This window comes from Alternaria novae-zelandiae, assembly GCF_023758075.1.
Source record: "Alternaria novae-zelandiae strain BMP 2774 chromosome Unknown scaffold_8, whole genome shotgun sequence".
Taxonomy (NCBI): domain Eukaryota; kingdom Fungi; phylum Ascomycota; class Dothideomycetes; order Pleosporales; family Pleosporaceae; genus Alternaria; species Alternaria novae-zelandiae.
The window spans coordinates 718,859-737,870 of record NW_026056968.1 but is presented as its reverse complement, the minus strand read 5'-3'; the positions used below and the strand labels follow the sequence as shown (position 1 = coordinate 737,870).

The following is a 19,012-nucleotide window of genomic DNA, read 5'->3' as shown; positions in this document are numbered from 1 at the left end:
TCAATGTTGCAAAGGCAGGAAGAGCCGACACAGATGTCGCAGATAGAGTGCTATGGAGCCCCATCTTCGCAGCTCCCGCGTGGGCACGGACTCCTATGGCTCGGATGCGGACCTCCCTGCCTTCTTGGACCGCATGCCTGTAACGATACCGGGTACCCTGCCAATGCATTGGTGCGAGCAGTTCCTCCGAGCCGACCGGCTCAGTATCGATTGCTGGGTAAACAACAAGTAAACAACCGGAAAGGATTCTTACTGCGGAGTCGGGCAACAGGCACAAATGGAGTGGGCGTATGCGGGTCCACAGTTGGCAAGTTGTGATGCGGTCAGTGGGCACTGTCGAACCGCGACCGCGGAGATGGTGGCAGTAGCACGTCCTGGCGCGAGCGGACTGTCCCGACTGTGCGACCCCTGAGCAAAGCTTTGCAAGGCTTTCTCCCCAATGGCCTCACATCAGGACGATTTGGCTCCGTGGTCTCACATTGACTCGGGCCGAAGGAATCTAGTCATTCATTACTCGTAGACGGCACGGTAACCGAAGCCGCGAGGCCTTAGTGGTGTTGGCTCCAAAGGATACCAGTTGCTTTCGGCAGTTGTGCAGAAGAATGATATGGTCTCGAGAAGGTTCGGTCGGACTGTGCACGCAGGCGTCTTATTAGGCTGATCATAACAGCCAGCTCGTACCTGGACGGGAGACAGTCGACCCTCGGCGCTCAGGCACAGGCAGCATGGCGGATTTGCCGAGCCGCGAACCCGCGCCCACGGTATCAGACTTGACCACCCGCCCATCCCCGAAGGAAGCGAGGGCCAGATGACTCACGTGCGCACACTACTCGCAAAGAATCTTATGCCAGGAGAATCTGCGCGAATCTAGGTTTGGATGCGTATCCATGGTGATGCTGACGGTGCAGAAATGCAGCAGTTGGCCGATGGGTGACAGCACAAGTGGTAATGAGAGGTTGCATTTGATATATGCAAGCGGTTCGCTGGCTAGCCTGAACGGGGTCAAGACCGGTACCAGGTAGAGGTATCTGGTGGCTAGCCGCAAAGGGGATGTGGTGCGTGCCGCCAGGCTCGCGGTTGGAGCGAACGGCTCAGGTACAAGGCACCAACTATGCCTGGAGCGGAACAGAGAGCGAGGTCGCGGTCGCAGCTACTCCGTATAGACGCGACGAGAACAAACAGTCGGGACCCTGCGGTGTGGAGCGGACTCCGATACGCATGGAGAAGCGGGCGGCCGGGCGAGTCTACACGAGAGACTCAGGAACAGGACGCTCGAGGGAGGGATGATTATTGCTAGCGTCGTCTATCGTGCCGTCCACTGACGCGGAAGAGCCAGGGGCAGTCGGTCGGCGCGACTATGCTGGCCAGGGTGGACAGGTACTATACATCTGCAAGCGACGCGTCTGTCTGGCTCTACTCCCCCATTTCTCAACTCAACTCTGCCTGGACTGGGACCCGCCTGATTTGCAATTCATGACTGCCCGGGTAGTAGTCTCTACACAAGGTTTTGCTACCAGCGCACGTGTCGACTCCCTTGCATACTAAGCTCCACCAGCGCAGTCGCTTCCGGATTGTTTGTCCAGGGATCTCCCGGCAACGGTTCCGCACTGCCAGTAAGCGCGGGCCTGGCACAGAACCATCGCTCTCGAGCATCCTCGCCCAGCTTTCGACGTGCCTTCCTACTCCCCAGCAAACCTCGCCAGAAACGCTCCTTCCGCCAGCTCCTCGCGCCCTCCGTCGCCGCTGCCCTCGATGCGTCTCTTCAACCGCAAGGGCTCCAAGCCCCAGGTTTCTCCCAACGGCAGCCAGCCGAACAGCTCCAATGGCTCCCTGCGCTCTCCTGGACCCACCCCAAACGGCTCTCGGCCTACAAGCTTCCCAGACGTCCCTCTGCCAAAGGCCCCGGATCCAACCCTCGACCCGGCCGGCTATCTGCGCAGCATCTACGCCGTCCGCGAGCGCTCCAAGCTGGTGCTCGAAAAGGCCAAAAAGAACCAGCTCAAGCACTTCACCGTCGACATGAGCAAGTTTGGCGATGTCGCCCGCTTTGTTGTATCGATAATCAAGGTAAGCCTCATTTTGCTGCGCAAGGATGCCATGCTGGGCCGCCTCCCTCTAACCGTGCCTGCAGCGCGACTATGCGCCCGACTACGCCTCCATCCCACCCCACGGCCGCTGGCAGCACTTCGATGTGGGTGGCCGCCCGCGAATTGACCAGCTCATGGCGTCATGGCCGTCAACCGTCGACAACCAAGAGCGCACCCGCCGCCTGATTGATCTCTTCCTCGTCTCCGTCCTCCTCGATGCAGGTGCAGGCACCAAATGGCAGTACAAGAGCAAGGAGTCGGGCAGGATTTACCGCCGCAGCGAGGGTCTTGCCGTCGCCAGTCTGGAGATGTTCAAGTCCGGCGCATTCAGCAGCGATCCCAGAGAGCCCTTCCAAGTCGACAGTGCGGGGCTGAAGAAGCTCGACGTTGCAACAGTGGCGCGTGGCTTGCAAGTCAACGCCACAAACCCAATAGACGGTCTCGAGGGTCGCACCAGCCTGCTGCTCCGCCTGGCAGAAGCCCTGCAAAATCAAGAAGTCTTTGGTCTCGAAGCACGGCCAGGAAATATGCTCGGTACGCACACCTTCCACAATTCATGATGTTGGCTAACACTCTCAGACTACCTCCTCTCACACCCCACCACACAAGCATCCTCAGTCCCCATTATACCCCTCCCCACACTCTGGAACACTCTCATGGACAGTTTGACCCCCATCTGGCCGGCAACGAGGACCCAAATCGACGGTGTACCCATGGGCGACGCCTGGCCGTGCTCCGTCATGCCATCGCATCCTACCCACCCGTGGGAGAACATTGTCCCTTTCCACAAGCTGACACAATGGATGACCTACTCGCTAATGGTGCCAATGACGAGGCTACTCCACGTTCATTTCCCCGGCGCTGAGCTTCTGACCGGGTTGCCAGAATACCGAAACGGCGGACTTTTCATTGACGTCGGCCTCCTAACACTCAAGCCCGATGACCAGAAGCGCGGCCTCGCACAATACCAACGCAACGCACAGGTGACAGGGCAACCGAGCATGGAGGTTGTGCCGATGTTTACCGCCGACGATGACGTGATCGTGGAATGGCGCGCAGTCACTGTCGGGTTACTCGACGATCTCCTAGTCGACGTAAATCAGCTGTTGGGCTTGAGCGGCTCTGACAAGCTTAATCTGGCCCAAATGCTGGAAGCTGGTAGTTGGAAGGTAAGTTTGACATGATTCCCATGTTCTGGGATGTAACTGACCCACACCACTAGGGAGGTCGAGAGATTGCTGAAGTGTCGCGGCCCAACACTAAAGAACCGCCAATCATGATCCTGTCGGACGGCACTGTTTTCTAAGATACCCCTTTCTTCGTTTGTTCCGCCCTTCCTTCGCTTCCTTCACATACAGACATCGTGCAGCGGAAGCACGTATCCGATACCCACGAGGGACCCTTGCCCCAGCCGCCGCAGTACCTTCTAATTATGGCCAAGTGGATGGGATTTATGATACACGATCTTGACGGTCGCATTTGGTGGACAGCTTCTTGTTTATACGTTCTGCTTTGTCACACCAGCCACGTTTACGTTTCATTCTACTTTGGAAGCGCTGGCGGCTTAAGATTCATTTCATGTGTTGTAATAATTCCTTACCATGACTTTTGGAATCTCCGTAGCCACGTACCAGAGCCTTTTGAACGAGAGCTGGCGCCTTCACTAATCTTCACAATGGGGAATTTTGATCTGACTAGGAATCCATGAACATAATACAAGAAATGCTATGATGTGCATCGCTTTGACCACACTGTTGATAGTAAGGATGGCCATCGCGTTTTCCAGTAGAAGGAATGCGGAGTGCGGAAGTGCCCCACTCACCTGCCAAGCAGAGACCCAAAACCGCTCGGGGACGCCAAAGCTCGCCCAGGCGTGCTGTTTACGGTACGTCATCCCATCATCAAATCCCACGCGACGGCTCCATATTACTAGACGCTTACCACTCCGCGTTCGCTACCAAGCCTACCTTTGCCGCGCGGCGGTCTTTGCACAGCGCACCTTATCGCGACTCGCGCGCAGCTTCTTTCCACAGTCGGAACGCTATCACCATGAACTCAATCAAACGGCAGAAGCAGCGCAAGGTGCTGCTCATGGGCAAGAGTGGAGCCGGCAAGTCATCAATGAGAAGCATCGTTTTCAGCAACTACGTTGCCAAAGATGTCCGGAGACTGGGTGCGACAATCGATGTTGAGCACAGCAATATCAAGTTCATGGGAAACCTCATGCTCAATCTCTGGGACTGCGGAGGGTGAGCCCATCAGCTACCAGACCAGACGATAACACGAACTGATATTTCGCAGTCAGGACGGCTTCGTCGAGAACTACCTCAACCAGTCTAGGAACCACGTCTTTGGCTCCGTCGCCGTCCTCATCTTCGTCTTCGACATCGAATCGCGCGAGTTCGCAGCCGACGTCGTCTCCTACTCCAATATCATTCGCGCCCTCCACGAGTGCAGCCCCAATGCCAAAGTCTTCTGTCTTATACACAAGATGGATCTCGTACAAGCCCGCCTCCGCCAGGCCATGTTCGACGAGCGCGCCGAGTACATCCGGGAGGCTAGCGAGGGGTTCAAGGATACGGTCGAGTTCTTCGCAACAAGCATCTGGGACCAAAGCCTGTACAAAGCCTGGACAAAGATCATCTACTACTTGATACCGAATGCGGGAACGATTGAGGCACTGCTGGAACAGTTGGCCGAGGTTATTGATGCTAGAGAACTCATTCTGTATGAGCGTACAACTTGTCTTACAGTGGCACATGTTACAAGGCAGACTGAGGAAGCCAACCCGTTCACGGACCGGTTCGAGCGCATCTCAAGCATCCTGAAGACGCATAAACAGAGCATGGCGTACGTACCTGTCCTCCAACCAACCAACCAACCATTCAAGACTTGGCTAATACCCTTTTCCCTCATAGGAAACACACAAATATTCCTGCCGGTAGTGCAAACTTTGCAGAAATGCAGATCAAAACGGGTCGCTTCATGTTCTTCATAACACGTCTCACCGAAAACACAAACCTCGCAGTCACCATCCCGCCTTCCGAACAGGTCTTCAACGCAGCCCGCGTGAACATCTTCCAAGTACGACCCAAATTCGCCGAACTCGACATCGCCGCCAAACCTAGACCTCCGATTCAAACTGCGTTTGCAGGGAGCGCGGATACGAGCGACAGCACAGATAAAGGGAAGCAGAAGGAAGTAGGATACGGAAATGGCGTCTAGACGTCGCCTGAGCACAAGAGGGAAGTGAAGAGGATTGAAAAACTAAAAGCCAGTTTGACGCAGGGCTTCGAGGATATGTTTGAAAGGGTCGACCCAACATGGGAAGGTTATGAGGAAACGCTGGACCAGACAAACCGGGCGAAGCGATTCTTACAGAATTATCAAAACTCTGAGGCTCTGCGGGTTTCAGAAACGTCGCCAGCACACAGAGAGGGAGAAAGGGCTTCAGATACTCCCCTATTGAACGGGCAGCGGACAGAGGCAGGAGTGGGTGGTTCTGATGATGTACCTTCGGCCGCGAGTTGAGAGTCCGTCTTTCAGCGCCGTTTTCCAGCAAGTACGTCGTGGAGATTCAGGGACAAACTCTGCGAAATCCTGGAATTCAATGCTGTAACAGCTCAGCTGAATTGGCTAGTTCAGAATTTGGCTCGACATTGAGAGGTAGCAGATGTAGCTGCATCCCGAACGGTTACAAAGACATGTTGAAGATACCGATTCTTGAAGATGTTCAGATCCCTATCTATCTGGGCGTGGCACTTCCTTCTTCATTCGCCAGATGCGTGACGGCAGTAGGCTTGCGACAGATGCTAGCCTTTGCCTCGACATACTGCGTGCGGCAATGATGAGGAATTCCGCGTTGACCGATATCCGTGGATCCCATGCGACAACACCCGATTATCGTGATCGCGTTGAGAAAACGCCGCATGCAGATCTACACAGAGAGCGAGCCAGGCGCCAAAGCGAAGAGACTCAGGCTTCCACCAGCGCCCCCACCAAGACTCAATCTCACCACAGACGTGCATCGCGCAGGTCTCGATCTGCGCTACCTTGCTAGCACCCATGCTGCAGATCCAAGAAACCACAAGAAAGCACATCCAAGAGAAAACGGTTGGTGCACAAGCAAGGTCAAGCGAGAATGCGGGGAAAACAACCTTCGCCTTTGTCTGATCTTGATCACGCAAAGTCTTGGGTTGAAAAACGGGGCACGACGGCTTCGCCTTTCTTGATTGAAAACAGCAAGGAAGAACCTTGAAGCGCTGATATCTTGCTAATTTGCATAGCAAGTGAAGTACTCGTTGTAATCCCAGAGTACGGTACTTGCGATACAAGTGGCCGCAGCACCGGTCAAGGCATTTGCTGGGTGGGCTGAGATATTAATACCGATCCTTCGGGAAATATGTGGACTTGCAGTGCATCTTTGTGCATTTACGTATGCCTGCAGATATGGCGATGAGTCTTGTGTTACATTGCACCATGCCGTCATGTGAGATCCTCGTTTGCTTCAGCTGAGAGAAGTGGGTGTGTTTGTGGCTTGGCCTCAGGATACCAAGATGGAATGACCGAGGAAATGCCAAGGCGAATGTAGTGTACATGGCTGGTTTGCGATGGGACAGAATAGCTGTGCCCGTTCTGTTGTTTCTGCCGTTACTGTATGGGGTTTGAGCGCACGATGCTCCGTGGTATCGAAGAAGCGCCGAAGCCGCGTATCTTGAGCCATGGATTTATATTACCCGGAGTTCGTCGCGGCTTGTGATGTCGGCATCAGCCTTAGCCCCTCCTGGCCCTTGCTTCATCGCAGCAAGAACTTCCAAGGCGTGAAGATACCGTCAAAGCCCGGCCAAGTCCAATACCCAAGAACGACCAAGTGCTCCGCCTTACCGTTTTGCAGCCACCAACGTTGGCCATCTCCCAGCTGTTATGCGGTGATTACTTACCCTGGCCTATCACCTCATGACGCTATTGGCTGGTGAGCTGGCACCGCGTGATCGTGTCTGAGCATTTTGTTGATGGATAGCGATGGTTGCATGTGTGAGGATCGGTATTGGCATTGACCCAAGACGGGGAAACTGCAGCTTTTGGGAATGAAGCAGTAAGCCTGAATGACACGGACATATAAGCATGTCTGTTCGCCTGGTCTCGTATGATGAAGCTCTTTTGCGTCTTTTCTTCTTGTTCTCGTATCTTGCTGGAAGCTTTCCTGAAGCTATCTCCACCTGGGCTTCGACGCCAAACATACTCAAGCTGTAGTGCGCACGTCTGCCTATAAGTTGGCCATGGCAGAACCCGAAAAGGATACCAAGATTGAGTAAGCTACTTGTCGCAAGCTGAAGATGACCATGATGTGAGGCTTAGACTGTACTGACCGTGTGTCTTCCAGTCCAGTGGTAGTGGATGAACACCACGAACGTAAGGCGTCCATCTTCGACGATGAACAGAAGCGCAAAGAGAGCGTCGCTCGCCTAACAGCCAATCTAGAGGGCGAGTAAGTAATCCCTTAGCTGATCAAACCCACTTGGCACAAGCATATTCGCACCCGAAACTTCTCAAATGGCATGCTCAAGACTCGCTTTTACTAACAAATCCAGAATCCGCAACCCGCTCGTCGACATACCGCGAGAGCAGCTCCTAGCCAACGTCCACGACTTCGCCACAGAGCACCAGCTAACCGACGTCGAGCCTCTCCTCGTCAAAGGCGCCCTCCTCGCTCAGTCGCCCGCACTCTTCGAAGATCTCGAAGATCTCGACGAGAATGACCGCACCGCCATCCGCGAAGAGATCACCCATCGTTTCAAACTCCCTCGCACACTTTACTTCACCATTATCCTCAACTCCGTCGCAGCAGCTATCCAGGGCTGGGACCAAACGGGCTCCAACGGCGCTAATCTGACTTTCGGCCAGGCACTTGGTATTCCAGACTCTGGCCCGGTGTGTGAGGCGGCGGGGACCTGTGAGAAGAATGGGTGGATTATTGGGTTTATCAATGCTTGTCCTTATATTGCTATTGCTGGTGAGTCTGAGATGATGGTGAGCCAGGTGAGAAATTCGCTAACTTTTACAGTGTTCTGTGCTTGGATCTCTGGTGAGTAGGCTTTGAAGTTTCTGTCGTCTCATACTGTCCCTTGCTAATGGCTCTAGACCCCGTGAATGAACTCTGCGGTCGTCGTGGTACTATCTTCATCGCTGCCGTCTTCTCACTCTTTGCGCCCTTTGGCATGGGTCTGAGCCAGACATGGGGCCAGCTTGCCGTTTGCCGTGTGCTTCTGGGCGTTGGCATGGGACTCAAGGAAGTTACAGTGCCCGTCTTCTCAGCGGAGAATGTTCCGGCTAGTGTGCGTGGCGGGCTCGTCATGTCCTGGCAAATATGGTGAGTTCTTGCTGTACGAGATGTATGCGAGACAAAAACTGACCCAGTAAGGACGGCGTTTGGCATCTTCCTTGGAACTGTCGCTAATCTGGCTGTCATGGTAAGTCCGTCAACGTGCTCGTAGTTTGCGACCACTGATAATGGGCAGAACACTGGGTCGATTTCCTGGCGTCTACAATTCGGATCCGCATTCATTCCTGCCGTCCCCCTCGTCATTGGCATCTGGTTCGTTCCTGAAAGTCCAAGATGGCTCATGAAGAAGCGAAAGTACGCCAAAGCCTACCGATCCTTTCTTCGTCTACGCAACACCCCTCTTCAAGCTGCGCGCGACCTCTACTACACCCATTGCCTCCTCGAGCAGGAAGAGGTTCTGATTCGCGAAGCTGGAATCAACCCCAAGTCCAACTTCTTTACGCGCTTTGTCGAGCTGTTCACGATTCCTCGGGTCCGTCGCGCGACGCAAGCCTCTGGAATTGTGATGATCGGACAACAGGTAAGATAGCGGGAATTCGCTTGGGAGGAATGAGGCTGACGAGAATAGATGTGTGGCATCAACATCATCGCATTCTACAGCTCGACGATCTTCGCAGAGGGAGGGGCCACAAACAAGGAAGCCCTCATTGCATCTTTTGGGTTCGGTCTTGTGAACTTCACGTTCGCATGGCCAGCAGTCTGGACAATCGATACGTTCGGTCGCCGCGGTCTGCTTCTTTCCACGTTTCCTAATATGTTCTGGACACTCCTTGTAGCTGGCATGTGCTACTACATTCCCAAGGACAGCGATGCACATCTGGGCTTGATCGCATTCTTCGTATATCTATTTGGCGCCTTCTACTCTCCTGGAATGGGACCGGTGCCATTCACGTACTCGGCTGAGGTGTTCCCGCTTTCGCACAGAGAAGTGGGTATGTCATGGGCTGTGGCCACGAACAACTTCTGGGCGGTAAGTCAAGTCTACATGATGAATTCCCTAGTGCGACATATACTGACTCCATACGCCAATTATTAGGCAGTGCTGTCGCTCACACTCCCTCGCATGCTCAAGGTCATGAGACCTCAGGGAGTATTCGGCTTCTACGCCGGTCTTAATGTCGTGGCCCTAGTCATGATGTAAGCCAGTCTCGATCCCCTGCAACATTCAGAGAGCTAATATATCTCTAGCTTCCTCTGGCTACCCGAGACCAAGCAGCGGACACTTGAAGAGCTCGACTACATTTTCGGTGTCCCTACACGCACTCACATGAAATACCAAGCTGGCAAGAACCTGCCTTGGTGGTTTAAGACGTACATACTCCGTCGAAAGGGTCTCTCCAAGCCTCAGCTTTACAAGTTCGGCGACCAGCGCCCACCTGTGAGCGTGACAGCGCAGATGAGCTACGCTTGGAACACGTACATTCTTCGCAAGAAGGGGCTAGCGAAGCCGGATGCTTATGTTCGAGCGGCGCCTCGAGGCGAGAAGCAGGTCTAGTCAGCTTTGGAACAGAGTGTGACGCGAGGCGAGAGAGGTGGCGATGCTGGGTACATAAATCGTAGGATGTTTGGGCGCATGGAGAGGACTGATCGGTGACCTAATAGGGCGTGTGGATGGTTGTAGTGGCATATGGTCTTATCGTTTTTTTGTTAATACCTTTGAACTCGCTCGACTGGGCATTGTAGTCTGTCACTAATGACGATGAATACCGCAGAGTACCTGGGTTGTGGTTTTAGTCGCACCCATCGCTTGCTGCGCATTGCGCCTTCTCTCCATCGCTCGGTATATATGAGTTCCACGACGGTAGGATCGCGAGATGGCTTCAGACAAAGCTTGAAAGTAGATGTCAATGTGAAGTGGTTCGTCGTGGAGACGGATCGCCATCAGAATCCCCACTACTCAAGACGACGCCTATCGTCATGCGGCCCCACAAAAACGCGCTTCTCAAGCGCAGCGCGCGTCTGGATGCTAGCGGAAACCACCATCAACCACTTTCACATGCACCAGGAAGCATCGTAACGGCTATTCGGATGCTACGCCAAACCCCGAAGGGCTCTGACAGGAGGTGCCTCGGCAGTCAGCCTCGGCATGAAGCTAACCACCAGCCAATGCACCCCAGCCCAGCTATCACGGCGGCCGCCCTGAGGGTGGGCTGATCGTCAGCAACCCCATATCTCCAGGAACCCGACGATCCCGGAGCATATCCTTTCCTGTCTTCCGACTTAACGTTGACTTGCCCCCATACGTTGCTCCCCTGACTTGGACGTCGGATCCGCTTCTCGCAGCCATTTCCCCGCATCTTCCGCAGTTCCCGCACGCTCTTATACAACGCCTGCGCCGCCGCCTCGCGAGCACTTCACCAGCGTCGTCGCAAAGCATCACGTCTGCTTAATGAATAGCCAAGATGCCAGTCTTTGACCTGAAGAAGAACCTCGTCTTCGTAATGGCGCCCGCACAGCCCCAGAGCGCGCTCGCTAGCTAATGCGAAGAGCAGTATGGCGCATACCACCGCGATCCAACCAATGTCGCCATCCACATAGCATGCGTGCCTGTCCTGCTCGCAACGGGAATCTTGTTTGTGCGTCGCCATCACATCCTTCCGTCCTCTCAGTATAGATCGCTGACTGACCCGACCATCTAGGGCACCAACACACCCACCCTCCCCATCCGCCAGCACCCGCTGCTTACGCGCCTCAACCTCCCGTTAAACCTAGGCACAATCGCCGCAGCCACCTATTCGACGTTATACCTCATGCTCTCCCCCAACCTCGCCGGCGTCACCGTCACCCCCATAATCCTCGCCTTCGCATCCCTCTCCAACCGCCTCACGCAGCGCTACAACAAGACCAAGGTCAACAGCATTGCCGGGGCCATCCACGTCGTGAGCTGGATACTACAATTCGTGGGACACGGAAAGTTTGAGGGAAGGAAACCGGCTTTGCTAGACAATCTGGTCCAAGCCCTGTTTCTGGCACCGCTGTTCGTGTGGTATGAGATCTTGTTCAAGATGGGGCTCTACAAGAACCTGAGGAGGGAAGTCGACATGGGTATTGAGGTCGAAATTGCCAAGATGAAGGCGAAGAAAGCTGGGAAGGGTAAGGGCAAGGAGACTGTGATGGATGATGTGATTGATATTGTGGACAACGAGAAGGAGAGCAGTGATGAAGCTTAAGGGTGTGGTGGACTTGCTTTCCAAGATATCTGAGTATTAGTATGGCAGCCCGAATATGACATGTTCCAACCGTCACCATCGCTACCAGCATCGACCAGTTACAGATACAGTACTGTACAAAAACAGGACACAACTTTTTGATCCAATCATCCATAGCACGCAACACAATTTAGTATCCTGTAATTCCAGCTTGCGTCACTCAAAAGCCGCTTTGAGGATGCTCTCACGCTTCAAGACAGCAATGAGGTCCTGTAGTGAAGATAATTAGCAAATATCCAAAATGATACCAAGAGACACTCACTTTGAACGGATCTTCATCGATCTCAACCAGAAAGGGCGTGACAGTCTCCTGGGGTGGCATGGCAGGCTCCTGACATTCCTCTCCTACAATGCTGATGGACTCAGGAAGCTTCTCCAGCAGCAAGTCTGGCACATCGTCAGCAGTAGTATCCGCAATCGCCGTGTTGATGGAGTCGATAGCGTCTCCGAAGGCCGTGGTAGTAGAGAAGACGGGTGTCTCAACAGGCGGGGCCACAGTAGACCCGGTGGAACGGTTCCGATACGCCAGTGTAGAGACCTCCCTCTCCGTCTTCTTGACCTGAGTGCTCTCAACAGCAGTCTCATCCGTATCATCAGACTCCTCTTCTTCCTCATATCCTTCCCAGATCTTAAACTTTCCCCGCTTAAACGCCAGCTTTGCCGTACTGAAGTTGACGATCTTCCGGAAGCGAAATGGTTCGATGTCAGGCCAGTATGTGTATGAGAAATGGATGCAGCGCGAGTAACCGGCAACGTAGTCCCGGGCCGCGTTAAGGGAAGGGTACGTTGGTAGCCATGTGGGGATGCGGGTGAAGAGCTCTTGAATGTCGCTCTCGATAGCTCCTATTTAATGAGTTAGTGTAGCATAAAGCGTCCAAAAGTGAGATGGCATACCGTTCATCGTAGTCAACTTCATCCCAGGCGCTTTTGACCCCTTGGGCTTTCGGCACCGCCAATCCTCACCGGGGACATCCATCTCCAAGCGACCATCTTCAAAAGCATGCCTCACAGTATTGAAGTTTACGTAACGCCGGAACTTTTCCTTCTCAACCCCTTTGAACTCTGTGTATGCGAAGCCTTTCCAACGTGCAACACTGTCGACGTGTACGAGAGCATCGTCCACACCGGAGAAGTGGGGCCAATAAGGTACCAGGGGGAGTAGCCGTCGAATGTCTGCTTCAACGGCCGCTAAAGCACGTCACATGTGAGCTTGGGAAGATCAAATAATGGAAACGGATCAAACGTACCTCTTAGAACTGGCCGATCCACCAATCCGACCTCCAGATAGAACTCTCCTTGCTTGAAAGCTTTGCAGGCTACCACGAAGCATACCTTGTCCTTGATGTATGCCAGCTCCTGCTTCGTCAAGAACTGCTTGGTAGTGATGTACTGGTTCCCAGACTGCTTGCAGGTAGTGTTGATGTACTCTTTGACTTCTTCGATGTCGTGGAAGCGTGTGGGGTAGGTGTGTATGTCTGCTTCTACTTTCGCGGCGGCGCAGAAGACAATGCCTGCAGATATTAGTGGAGAGCTCTGTTGTATATGTGGAAAGAACTCAACGAACTTTTCAAGTGCTTGTTAGTGGGCATGATGGTTGTGTTGGCCAGTTCCGGTGGTTGCCTGTCACGTCGCAGATAGAGAGCAAGATAATGTTGTTTCGAGATACTGATGAAGAGGAGTGGAATGTGATGAGATGCTCAAATTCTGTTGCACTCTGATTGAATTTACTCTGGCGTTCTAGCAAACGCACGTATTCCAGCCCAAGGCGTCGAATGCGCGTGGCACGTAGCCAGTCGGCTGCAAACGAACCCGGGCGAATCCCGTATCTTGATGTCGGAAGTCGAGACTACTAAGCATTTAGCAACTCCAGGCACCGATTAGACTCCTAAAGAAGGAATCAGCTGTCCCAACAGACGCCGCTATGTATAATATACAATCTCGTGGCTGTGCACGCACTGCCCGCATGATCAATCGTCATGCATGTACCAAAACGCTCATCTTAATACACTTTTGACACCTGACATACAACTTGTCTACTCTTCCTCATCACTCTCATCATCATCCACCCTATACAAGAAGTACTGCACAAACACGCCGGCATCCAACAACAATGTGCCAAAGCTGCCCAACAGCCAGCTCATATTGACCGCAATGTATTTGCCGTACTCGGCACGCCCCTCCCCATCCTGACAAACGTGGCCCCCACACTTGGGCTTGTATACCAGGATACTCAGAACATACGTTAGGTTACCCAGGCAAGCAAACAGAAAGAACAACATGCTGATTCCCTCGGTCGACTTGCGGCGGTAGTTGAGCAGGAGCTGTGGGACGCGGGACCCAAGATAAAGCGCGGCACAAACGTAACCTGAAACCTGGCCCCAAAGGTTGAAGTGCAGGGTTGATTCGGGTGATGAGTCCTCGCCGTCGGGCTGGCTGGGAGCGGTGGAGTTTCGTGCGCTAAGGTACCAACCGAAAACACCGGCCGCGCATACAAGAACTATGGTTCCAAGATTGAAGAGGATCGTTTGCAGACTGGACTGAGCCGGATGGGGTCTGGCTGCAACCGCGCCATTTTGATGTGCAGCAGTTGAGTCATCGTGGAGCGGTGTGACAGGCGAGAGATGCGTACCGTCGATGGAGAGGTAGCGCTCACGGAATGAGCCTTGAGAATGACCTGAGCCACGGCGATCGATGTCCGAAATGCGCGGTCTCTGGACTTCGATTCCATGGCCGTTGCCGTTTGTGTAGGGTGAGCCGCTCGACTGGGGTCTGCGATGAGGCAGAAGCGGTGACTGCTCACTAACTTCGCTATCCGTGTCGGACTCATCGGCGGGTTTCTTATACTCATCGCGCAACGTAAAGCCCTTGTAGTAGAAGCACTGTAGCAGCAGCACGATGTCGGCTAGAGTGTAATACACCGCCAATATGGTCATCGTTGGCAGGACACCTTGCAGCACCGCGCCTATGATATTGAAGAAGTCGCCGAGTAGCCATACTACGATGAAGACTACTGAAAGGCCCTCCGCTGAGCCTCTCTTCCAATTCTCGATAATCTGAGGTGAGAAAACAACTGTCGCACACGTTAGCTCCGGCGTGCCGAGGTAACAGCCATGCAAAAGCAACACAAGGCAAGCGCGTTGCACAGCACGTAGCAGTACGAGAAGCTGTATCCCACGTACCTATCCAGCATGCGATGCTTATTGAACCAAATATCTGACTGATGGCATCAATGTCCAGTCGCAAGCCTTGCGATGGAGGAAACATCTTCGCTATGACGTAACCACCGAATTCCTAGCTCTTTCTCAGTCGCACAATTTTGGAGCAGCTCTCAAAAGTCGGAGGAGCTGGCCCAAAGTCCTTGCGACTTTACTCTTGATGACAGATGCTCGCAAGCTTGCAGGTCCCTTCCCTAGCGATGAAACGCGACGTGAACGTTTCTCTGAACAAAGAGCGGCCGGCTATAGCTATGCAAGCGAGTCCCGGCACAGCCGCGTACGTAGGTGACGGATATATGTGGAAAGACGGTGGTGAGGATGTCTGCTGGGTAGTCTCTGATGAGGACAAAGAATATGAGATGGGATCTAGAACGCAATTGCTGAGATGACTGACATGTGGAAAATCTCGGGCGAGTACGTAATCCGGGGTTACAGGGATGAGCTTCTGCAGGAACCAGAAAGAGCCGCACTAAGCGAGCTGCGAACGTGTGCCTCACGCGACGAACCATTGCGAGCAATTGCTTATTTTCATGAATTCATCATTGGATGGCCTTGATCGTTACTTATATACCTATGTACTTTGATGTGCATATAGCTTTGTGTAGCCCAGATACATCTCGTTCATTAACCAGTGCCCTCCCAGAAGGCAGCCGCCGCCGCAAGATCATCGACGTTGAGCAGATCGACGCCCTCGTCCCAGAGAATACGCCAAACCGCGTTCCTCGTACCAATCGGGTACGCCGGCTGGTTCCAATACCTGGCCATGATGCCCTTCTCATGTGCCATGTCAAGCTGGCTCCTCAGCGTCTCCAGCTGCGTATCGTTGAACTCCCGCTTGCGCACTTCGCCAAAGGACGACGCAAAGTTTGTGGACGCAATTGGTGACTCGTTTGCGGTGAGGTCGGCATATTTGGAGTCGTTGAGATCAGCAAGTGGCGCGTCAAAGAAGACGTCACGTGGAGACGACGCAAGAACGTCCGAAAGCTGGGTGTTTCCAGTTCCAATGACGGTAACGGGATTCTTGCGCAGATTGGTTCCGTCGTAAGTTGTCAACCAGTCGCCGCTTCGCAGAGGCTCTAAGGCTTCAAGAACAGCGGGCCAGGTCTCATCGGCGGCAGTCTTCAAGTCGATGAAGAAGTAAAGAGTCTGTCCGCTAGAGGTGTCGAATACACCATTCTGCTCGCCTGGCTGCACGAATCGAGTCTTCGGGTTCAGGCGATGCAGAGTGTCGAGAATTGGCTCCAGATAGAGAGACTGGAGAGTGCGCTTGTCGGTAAGGGCAGCAGGCTCATGGCCGACCTATCATTCATTAGCGGTATCGGATGAATTCAAGACGCGTACCTTACGTAGAGCGTGCCATTCAGAAGCCACACATCAGCTTCTGTCGATATAGCACCCTGGCTCAGACCCGAATAGAACGGCACATCGCGCCAGTAATCATTATGGCTGTGGAACGGCTTGGGGATAATCTCCCTCGTAAAATCCGTTGGGTACGTGTATTTATCGCTCTTGTCTGTGTTCTCGAGTATGTTCTTGAGTGGCGTCTGCTGCCCATATGGTGCTGCGCTGCAGAGCGCGGCCAGACTGGCGGTAAGAGCGAAGGAGCGCATGACGAAGGCGACGCGACACGGAAGATGCAGAGCGAACAGGAAAATAAAGCAAGCAATGCAGAAGCTTTATGGACGAAGCGCAACTTCAACGAAGCGATTGAAGGGTGACAATTGACGGTTGATGAGAGTTCGCATTGAAGCTTGTCAACGATGTCACTGGTGGGGACAGCCGTGGACATCCGGCCAATCCGGGCAAGCTGCTCGGCCCGTGGCAGTATGGCTTGCTTCTGGAGGCCTCGTTGCATGGCGACACGTGCAGCAAGAACAACAATCACTCGCCATTCTTCTTCTCGCGAATCTTCGTCGGCAGAAGAACTTCGGAGTATTTGCGATATCGGCTGGGTAGCTGTATGACCGAAGCTTTTGTTGCGCTAAGGCGCTGGCCTATTGGTCGCTACGTGGAATACTAGGTACCGCAGTATTTCCTGTTGATATTTCGCAAATGAGCATTGTAGTTGTTCTTCTTATGTCTGTAGATAATTTGGTAGTCCGAGACACGTCAGCATCAAAGCAGCGTGGTTATCCAGGATGCAGAGCTCAACCTGGGAAGGGTCGCGCTGGAAGCACAAACACGTGTGCATACTATTGCAGGGAACAAACCTGAAAACGGCTTGCAATTGCAACTTCGTCTAGAGCTTGAACATGCTGGGAGACCAGGTCAACGGCGTCTCTAGTGGTGTCTCCGAAATTGATCGCAAGGAAGCTGGACGTGGAATTCCTGGTTGTACAACGAGTAGTGGATCGAAAGGCCTTGTCATTACCTAGGTACTCTACTCACACTGCGCCTCTGTAAACAAGACATGTAGTACGGTGTTGCTTACATCAGATGGCTGTGATGTAAATCTTGCTCGCATTCCCCTGAAACCACACCCCATTACCACAGTCTGGGTGTCTTTTCGGTCCTTCAGCCCCACCTGCATCTTCCTTCCAAGATTCAAGCTTCGCACCATGCAATTTCCTGGCCCTCAACGGGACTACATCGGCTTTTCTTTCCGCATCACGGGATTCTGGACGAGATCCTGCAAGATACTAGTGCATTTTGTAAAATCAGGGTCCTGGCCGGGGCTAGTGATAATAATTGGTGGTCGCACGAGCCGTTTCGACATGCAGTAGCCGCTGCAACCACGGTGAACTGTGACCAAGCGAGACGGCAAGACCCTGTAGTCATCTGCATGTACTTGTGGGCTCGCGCTCGAATTTGAAGCCTTTTCGCGAGGAACTTTCGGTGTGTACGTTGGTGCATGTACGAAGTTGCATGCTGCAGAAGTAGGGAGTATCGTGGCTTGATGGCTAGCATGAGAAGTGGCCGGTGAAACCTTGGAATTGCGTGATGAGAGGCGTCAAGGTCAATGCGTCGTACCGAGGACGTCCAGGGTCAAAGTCCACGCGTCAACGTTGCCACGGGTACAGGTTGAAAGGAGGTTGAACGACCACCACGGAAACTAAAAGTGACCAATATCACGAAGGAAGAACATGTCACTCAAATGGGTAATTGTAAATGATGATTTAAATCTCCTGATAGAGACGTTGAATTGATTGAGATAAAGAGAATATCGTTGAATCGATCCAACACCGTGATGTGCATGCCATTGGCGAAAGCCATATGTAGACTCCCAAACGCCAGGCTCTCTCGTAAATAAAGTCAGATCAAAGCGTGATCTTTAACCATGCATCGCTAATACAAATAGCGTCTCAGACGCTTGAAATGAAGATGGTTGTGCAATGTACAATCAAGATGATTGTTATGAGCTGGCGGAGCTGACAGAGTCGGAAGACGATGCGCCGCTTCGTCGACGAGCAGAGTCGGTGGCAGTGGTGAGCTGGCGCTTAGTGTGCTCGTGCATGATCCTGGTATTGTTAGTGACTGATACGAGTCATGTGCAACAGTAACAACATACCTCTGGTAGTCGGTCATGGCCCGGTCGGGGTCATTGAGGTCGAAGTTGTTGGCAAAGTTGTGCTGAGCGCTCATGGGCTCCGAGAAGCCGTCGGAGACGTAGACTTGTTGGCGGTTCTCAGTCATGGCAGACATTGTTGTAGATGTGTAGTTGAAGTTGTGATAGAGGTAAGATAGTAGAGGCTTAAGTAAGATAAGATGTCTGCGGAGGGTGTGCTGGAGATCGAGGATTTGTATGTGAATCGATGAGCTGGCTGCTGTTGATGGGATCTAGAGAATCAGCAAGCGGGGTGCGAACTATATACCCTCCTGCGTCTCACAACGCACGCACAACAGAGGCGGACGGAACGACTTGGCCCATCATGACTGCGCAAGGCAAGAGATCGGCCCATGACTGTCGGCTCAAAGAAGTGATCCACCATGACCAGCGCGCTAGTGGGCCGCCAGCTTCGAGGCTTGCAATCAGAGATCTACAGGGTCCTTCTATGTTGGGCTGTAGTGGCCTCGTCCACCAATCACCGGCTTCCGATACTCACATCCCCGTTTGCGGTGGGTCTGGTACCTGGGCATCACGACTTCCGGGCTTGCTGATGATGTCGGCAATGACGGGGGTGCTGGGACAACTGTTTAGGGGACTTTCTAGCAGCAGGG

The 19,012-nt window shown here is 53.3% G+C and overlaps 8 protein-coding genes across 8 annotated transcripts; 4 read left to right on the top strand and 4 right to left on the bottom strand.

The window, feature by feature from the left end:
- Positions 1-1,752: 1,752 nt before the first annotated feature.
- Positions 1,753-3,393, top strand: J4E88_004728 (uncharacterized protein; the record flags this gene model as incomplete). Its single annotated transcript, XM_049398372.1, has 4 exons — positions 1,753-2,067; positions 2,132-2,621; positions 2,667-3,256; positions 3,310-3,393. 4 exons carry the CDS (start codon positions 1,753-1,755, stop codon positions 3,391-3,393), a joined length of 1,479 nt encoding a protein of 492 aa, XP_049255933.1.
- Positions 3,394-4,136: 743 nt separating this feature from the next.
- On the top strand, positions 4,137-5,312 carry J4E88_004727 (uncharacterized protein; the record flags this gene model as incomplete). Its single annotated transcript, XM_049398371.1, has 3 exons — positions 4,137-4,336; positions 4,389-4,937; positions 5,006-5,312. 3 exons carry the CDS (start codon positions 4,137-4,139, stop codon positions 5,310-5,312), a joined length of 1,056 nt encoding a protein of 351 aa, XP_049255932.1.
- Positions 5,313-7,366: 2,054 nt separating this feature from the next.
- On the top strand, positions 7,367-9,925 carry J4E88_004726 (uncharacterized protein; the record flags this gene model as incomplete). The annotated part of the gene is made up of 10 exons (XM_049398370.1): positions 7,367-7,398; positions 7,471-7,575; positions 7,679-8,100; positions 8,152-8,172; positions 8,229-8,457; positions 8,509-8,557; positions 8,606-8,950; positions 8,999-9,400; positions 9,467-9,567; positions 9,619-9,925. 10 exons carry the CDS (start codon positions 7,367-7,369, stop codon positions 9,923-9,925), a joined length of 2,013 nt encoding a protein of 670 aa, XP_049255931.1.
- A 907-nt stretch (positions 9,926-10,832) lies between these two features.
- On the top strand, positions 10,833-11,600 carry J4E88_004725 (uncharacterized protein; the record flags this gene model as incomplete). Its single annotated transcript, XM_049398369.1, has 3 exons — positions 10,833-10,868; positions 10,923-11,006; positions 11,070-11,600. 3 exons carry the CDS (start codon positions 10,833-10,835, stop codon positions 11,598-11,600), a joined length of 651 nt encoding a protein of 216 aa, XP_049255930.1.
- A 195-nt stretch (positions 11,601-11,795) lies between these two features.
- Positions 11,796-13,228, bottom strand: J4E88_004724 (uncharacterized protein; the record flags this gene model as incomplete). Its single annotated transcript, XM_049398368.1, has 5 exons — positions 11,796-11,849; positions 11,902-12,482; positions 12,534-12,827; positions 12,887-13,150; positions 13,204-13,228. 5 exons carry the CDS (start codon positions 13,226-13,228, stop codon positions 11,796-11,798), a joined length of 1,218 nt encoding a protein of 405 aa, XP_049255929.1.
- A 444-nt stretch (positions 13,229-13,672) lies between these two features.
- On the bottom strand, positions 13,673-14,572 carry J4E88_004723 (uncharacterized protein; the record flags this gene model as incomplete). The annotated part of the gene is made up of 1 exon (XM_049398367.1): positions 13,673-14,572. The coding sequence occupies one exon, from the start codon at positions 14,570-14,572 to the stop codon at positions 13,673-13,675; it is 900 nt and encodes a 299-aa protein (XP_049255928.1).
- Positions 14,573-15,478: 906 nt separating this feature from the next.
- J4E88_004722 (uncharacterized protein) lies at positions 15,479-16,464 on the bottom strand (the record flags this gene model as incomplete). Its single annotated transcript, XM_049398366.1, has 2 exons — positions 15,479-16,153; positions 16,201-16,464. The coding sequence occupies 2 exons, from the start codon at positions 16,462-16,464 to the stop codon at positions 15,479-15,481; spliced, it is 939 nt and encodes a 312-aa protein (XP_049255927.1).
- A 1,742-nt stretch (positions 16,465-18,206) lies between these two features.
- Positions 18,207-18,496, bottom strand: J4E88_004721 (uncharacterized protein; the record flags this gene model as incomplete). Its single annotated transcript, XM_049398365.1, has 2 exons — positions 18,207-18,312; positions 18,363-18,496. 2 exons carry the CDS (start codon positions 18,494-18,496, stop codon positions 18,207-18,209), a joined length of 240 nt encoding a protein of 79 aa, XP_049255926.1.
- Positions 18,497-19,012: the final 516 nt, after the last annotated feature.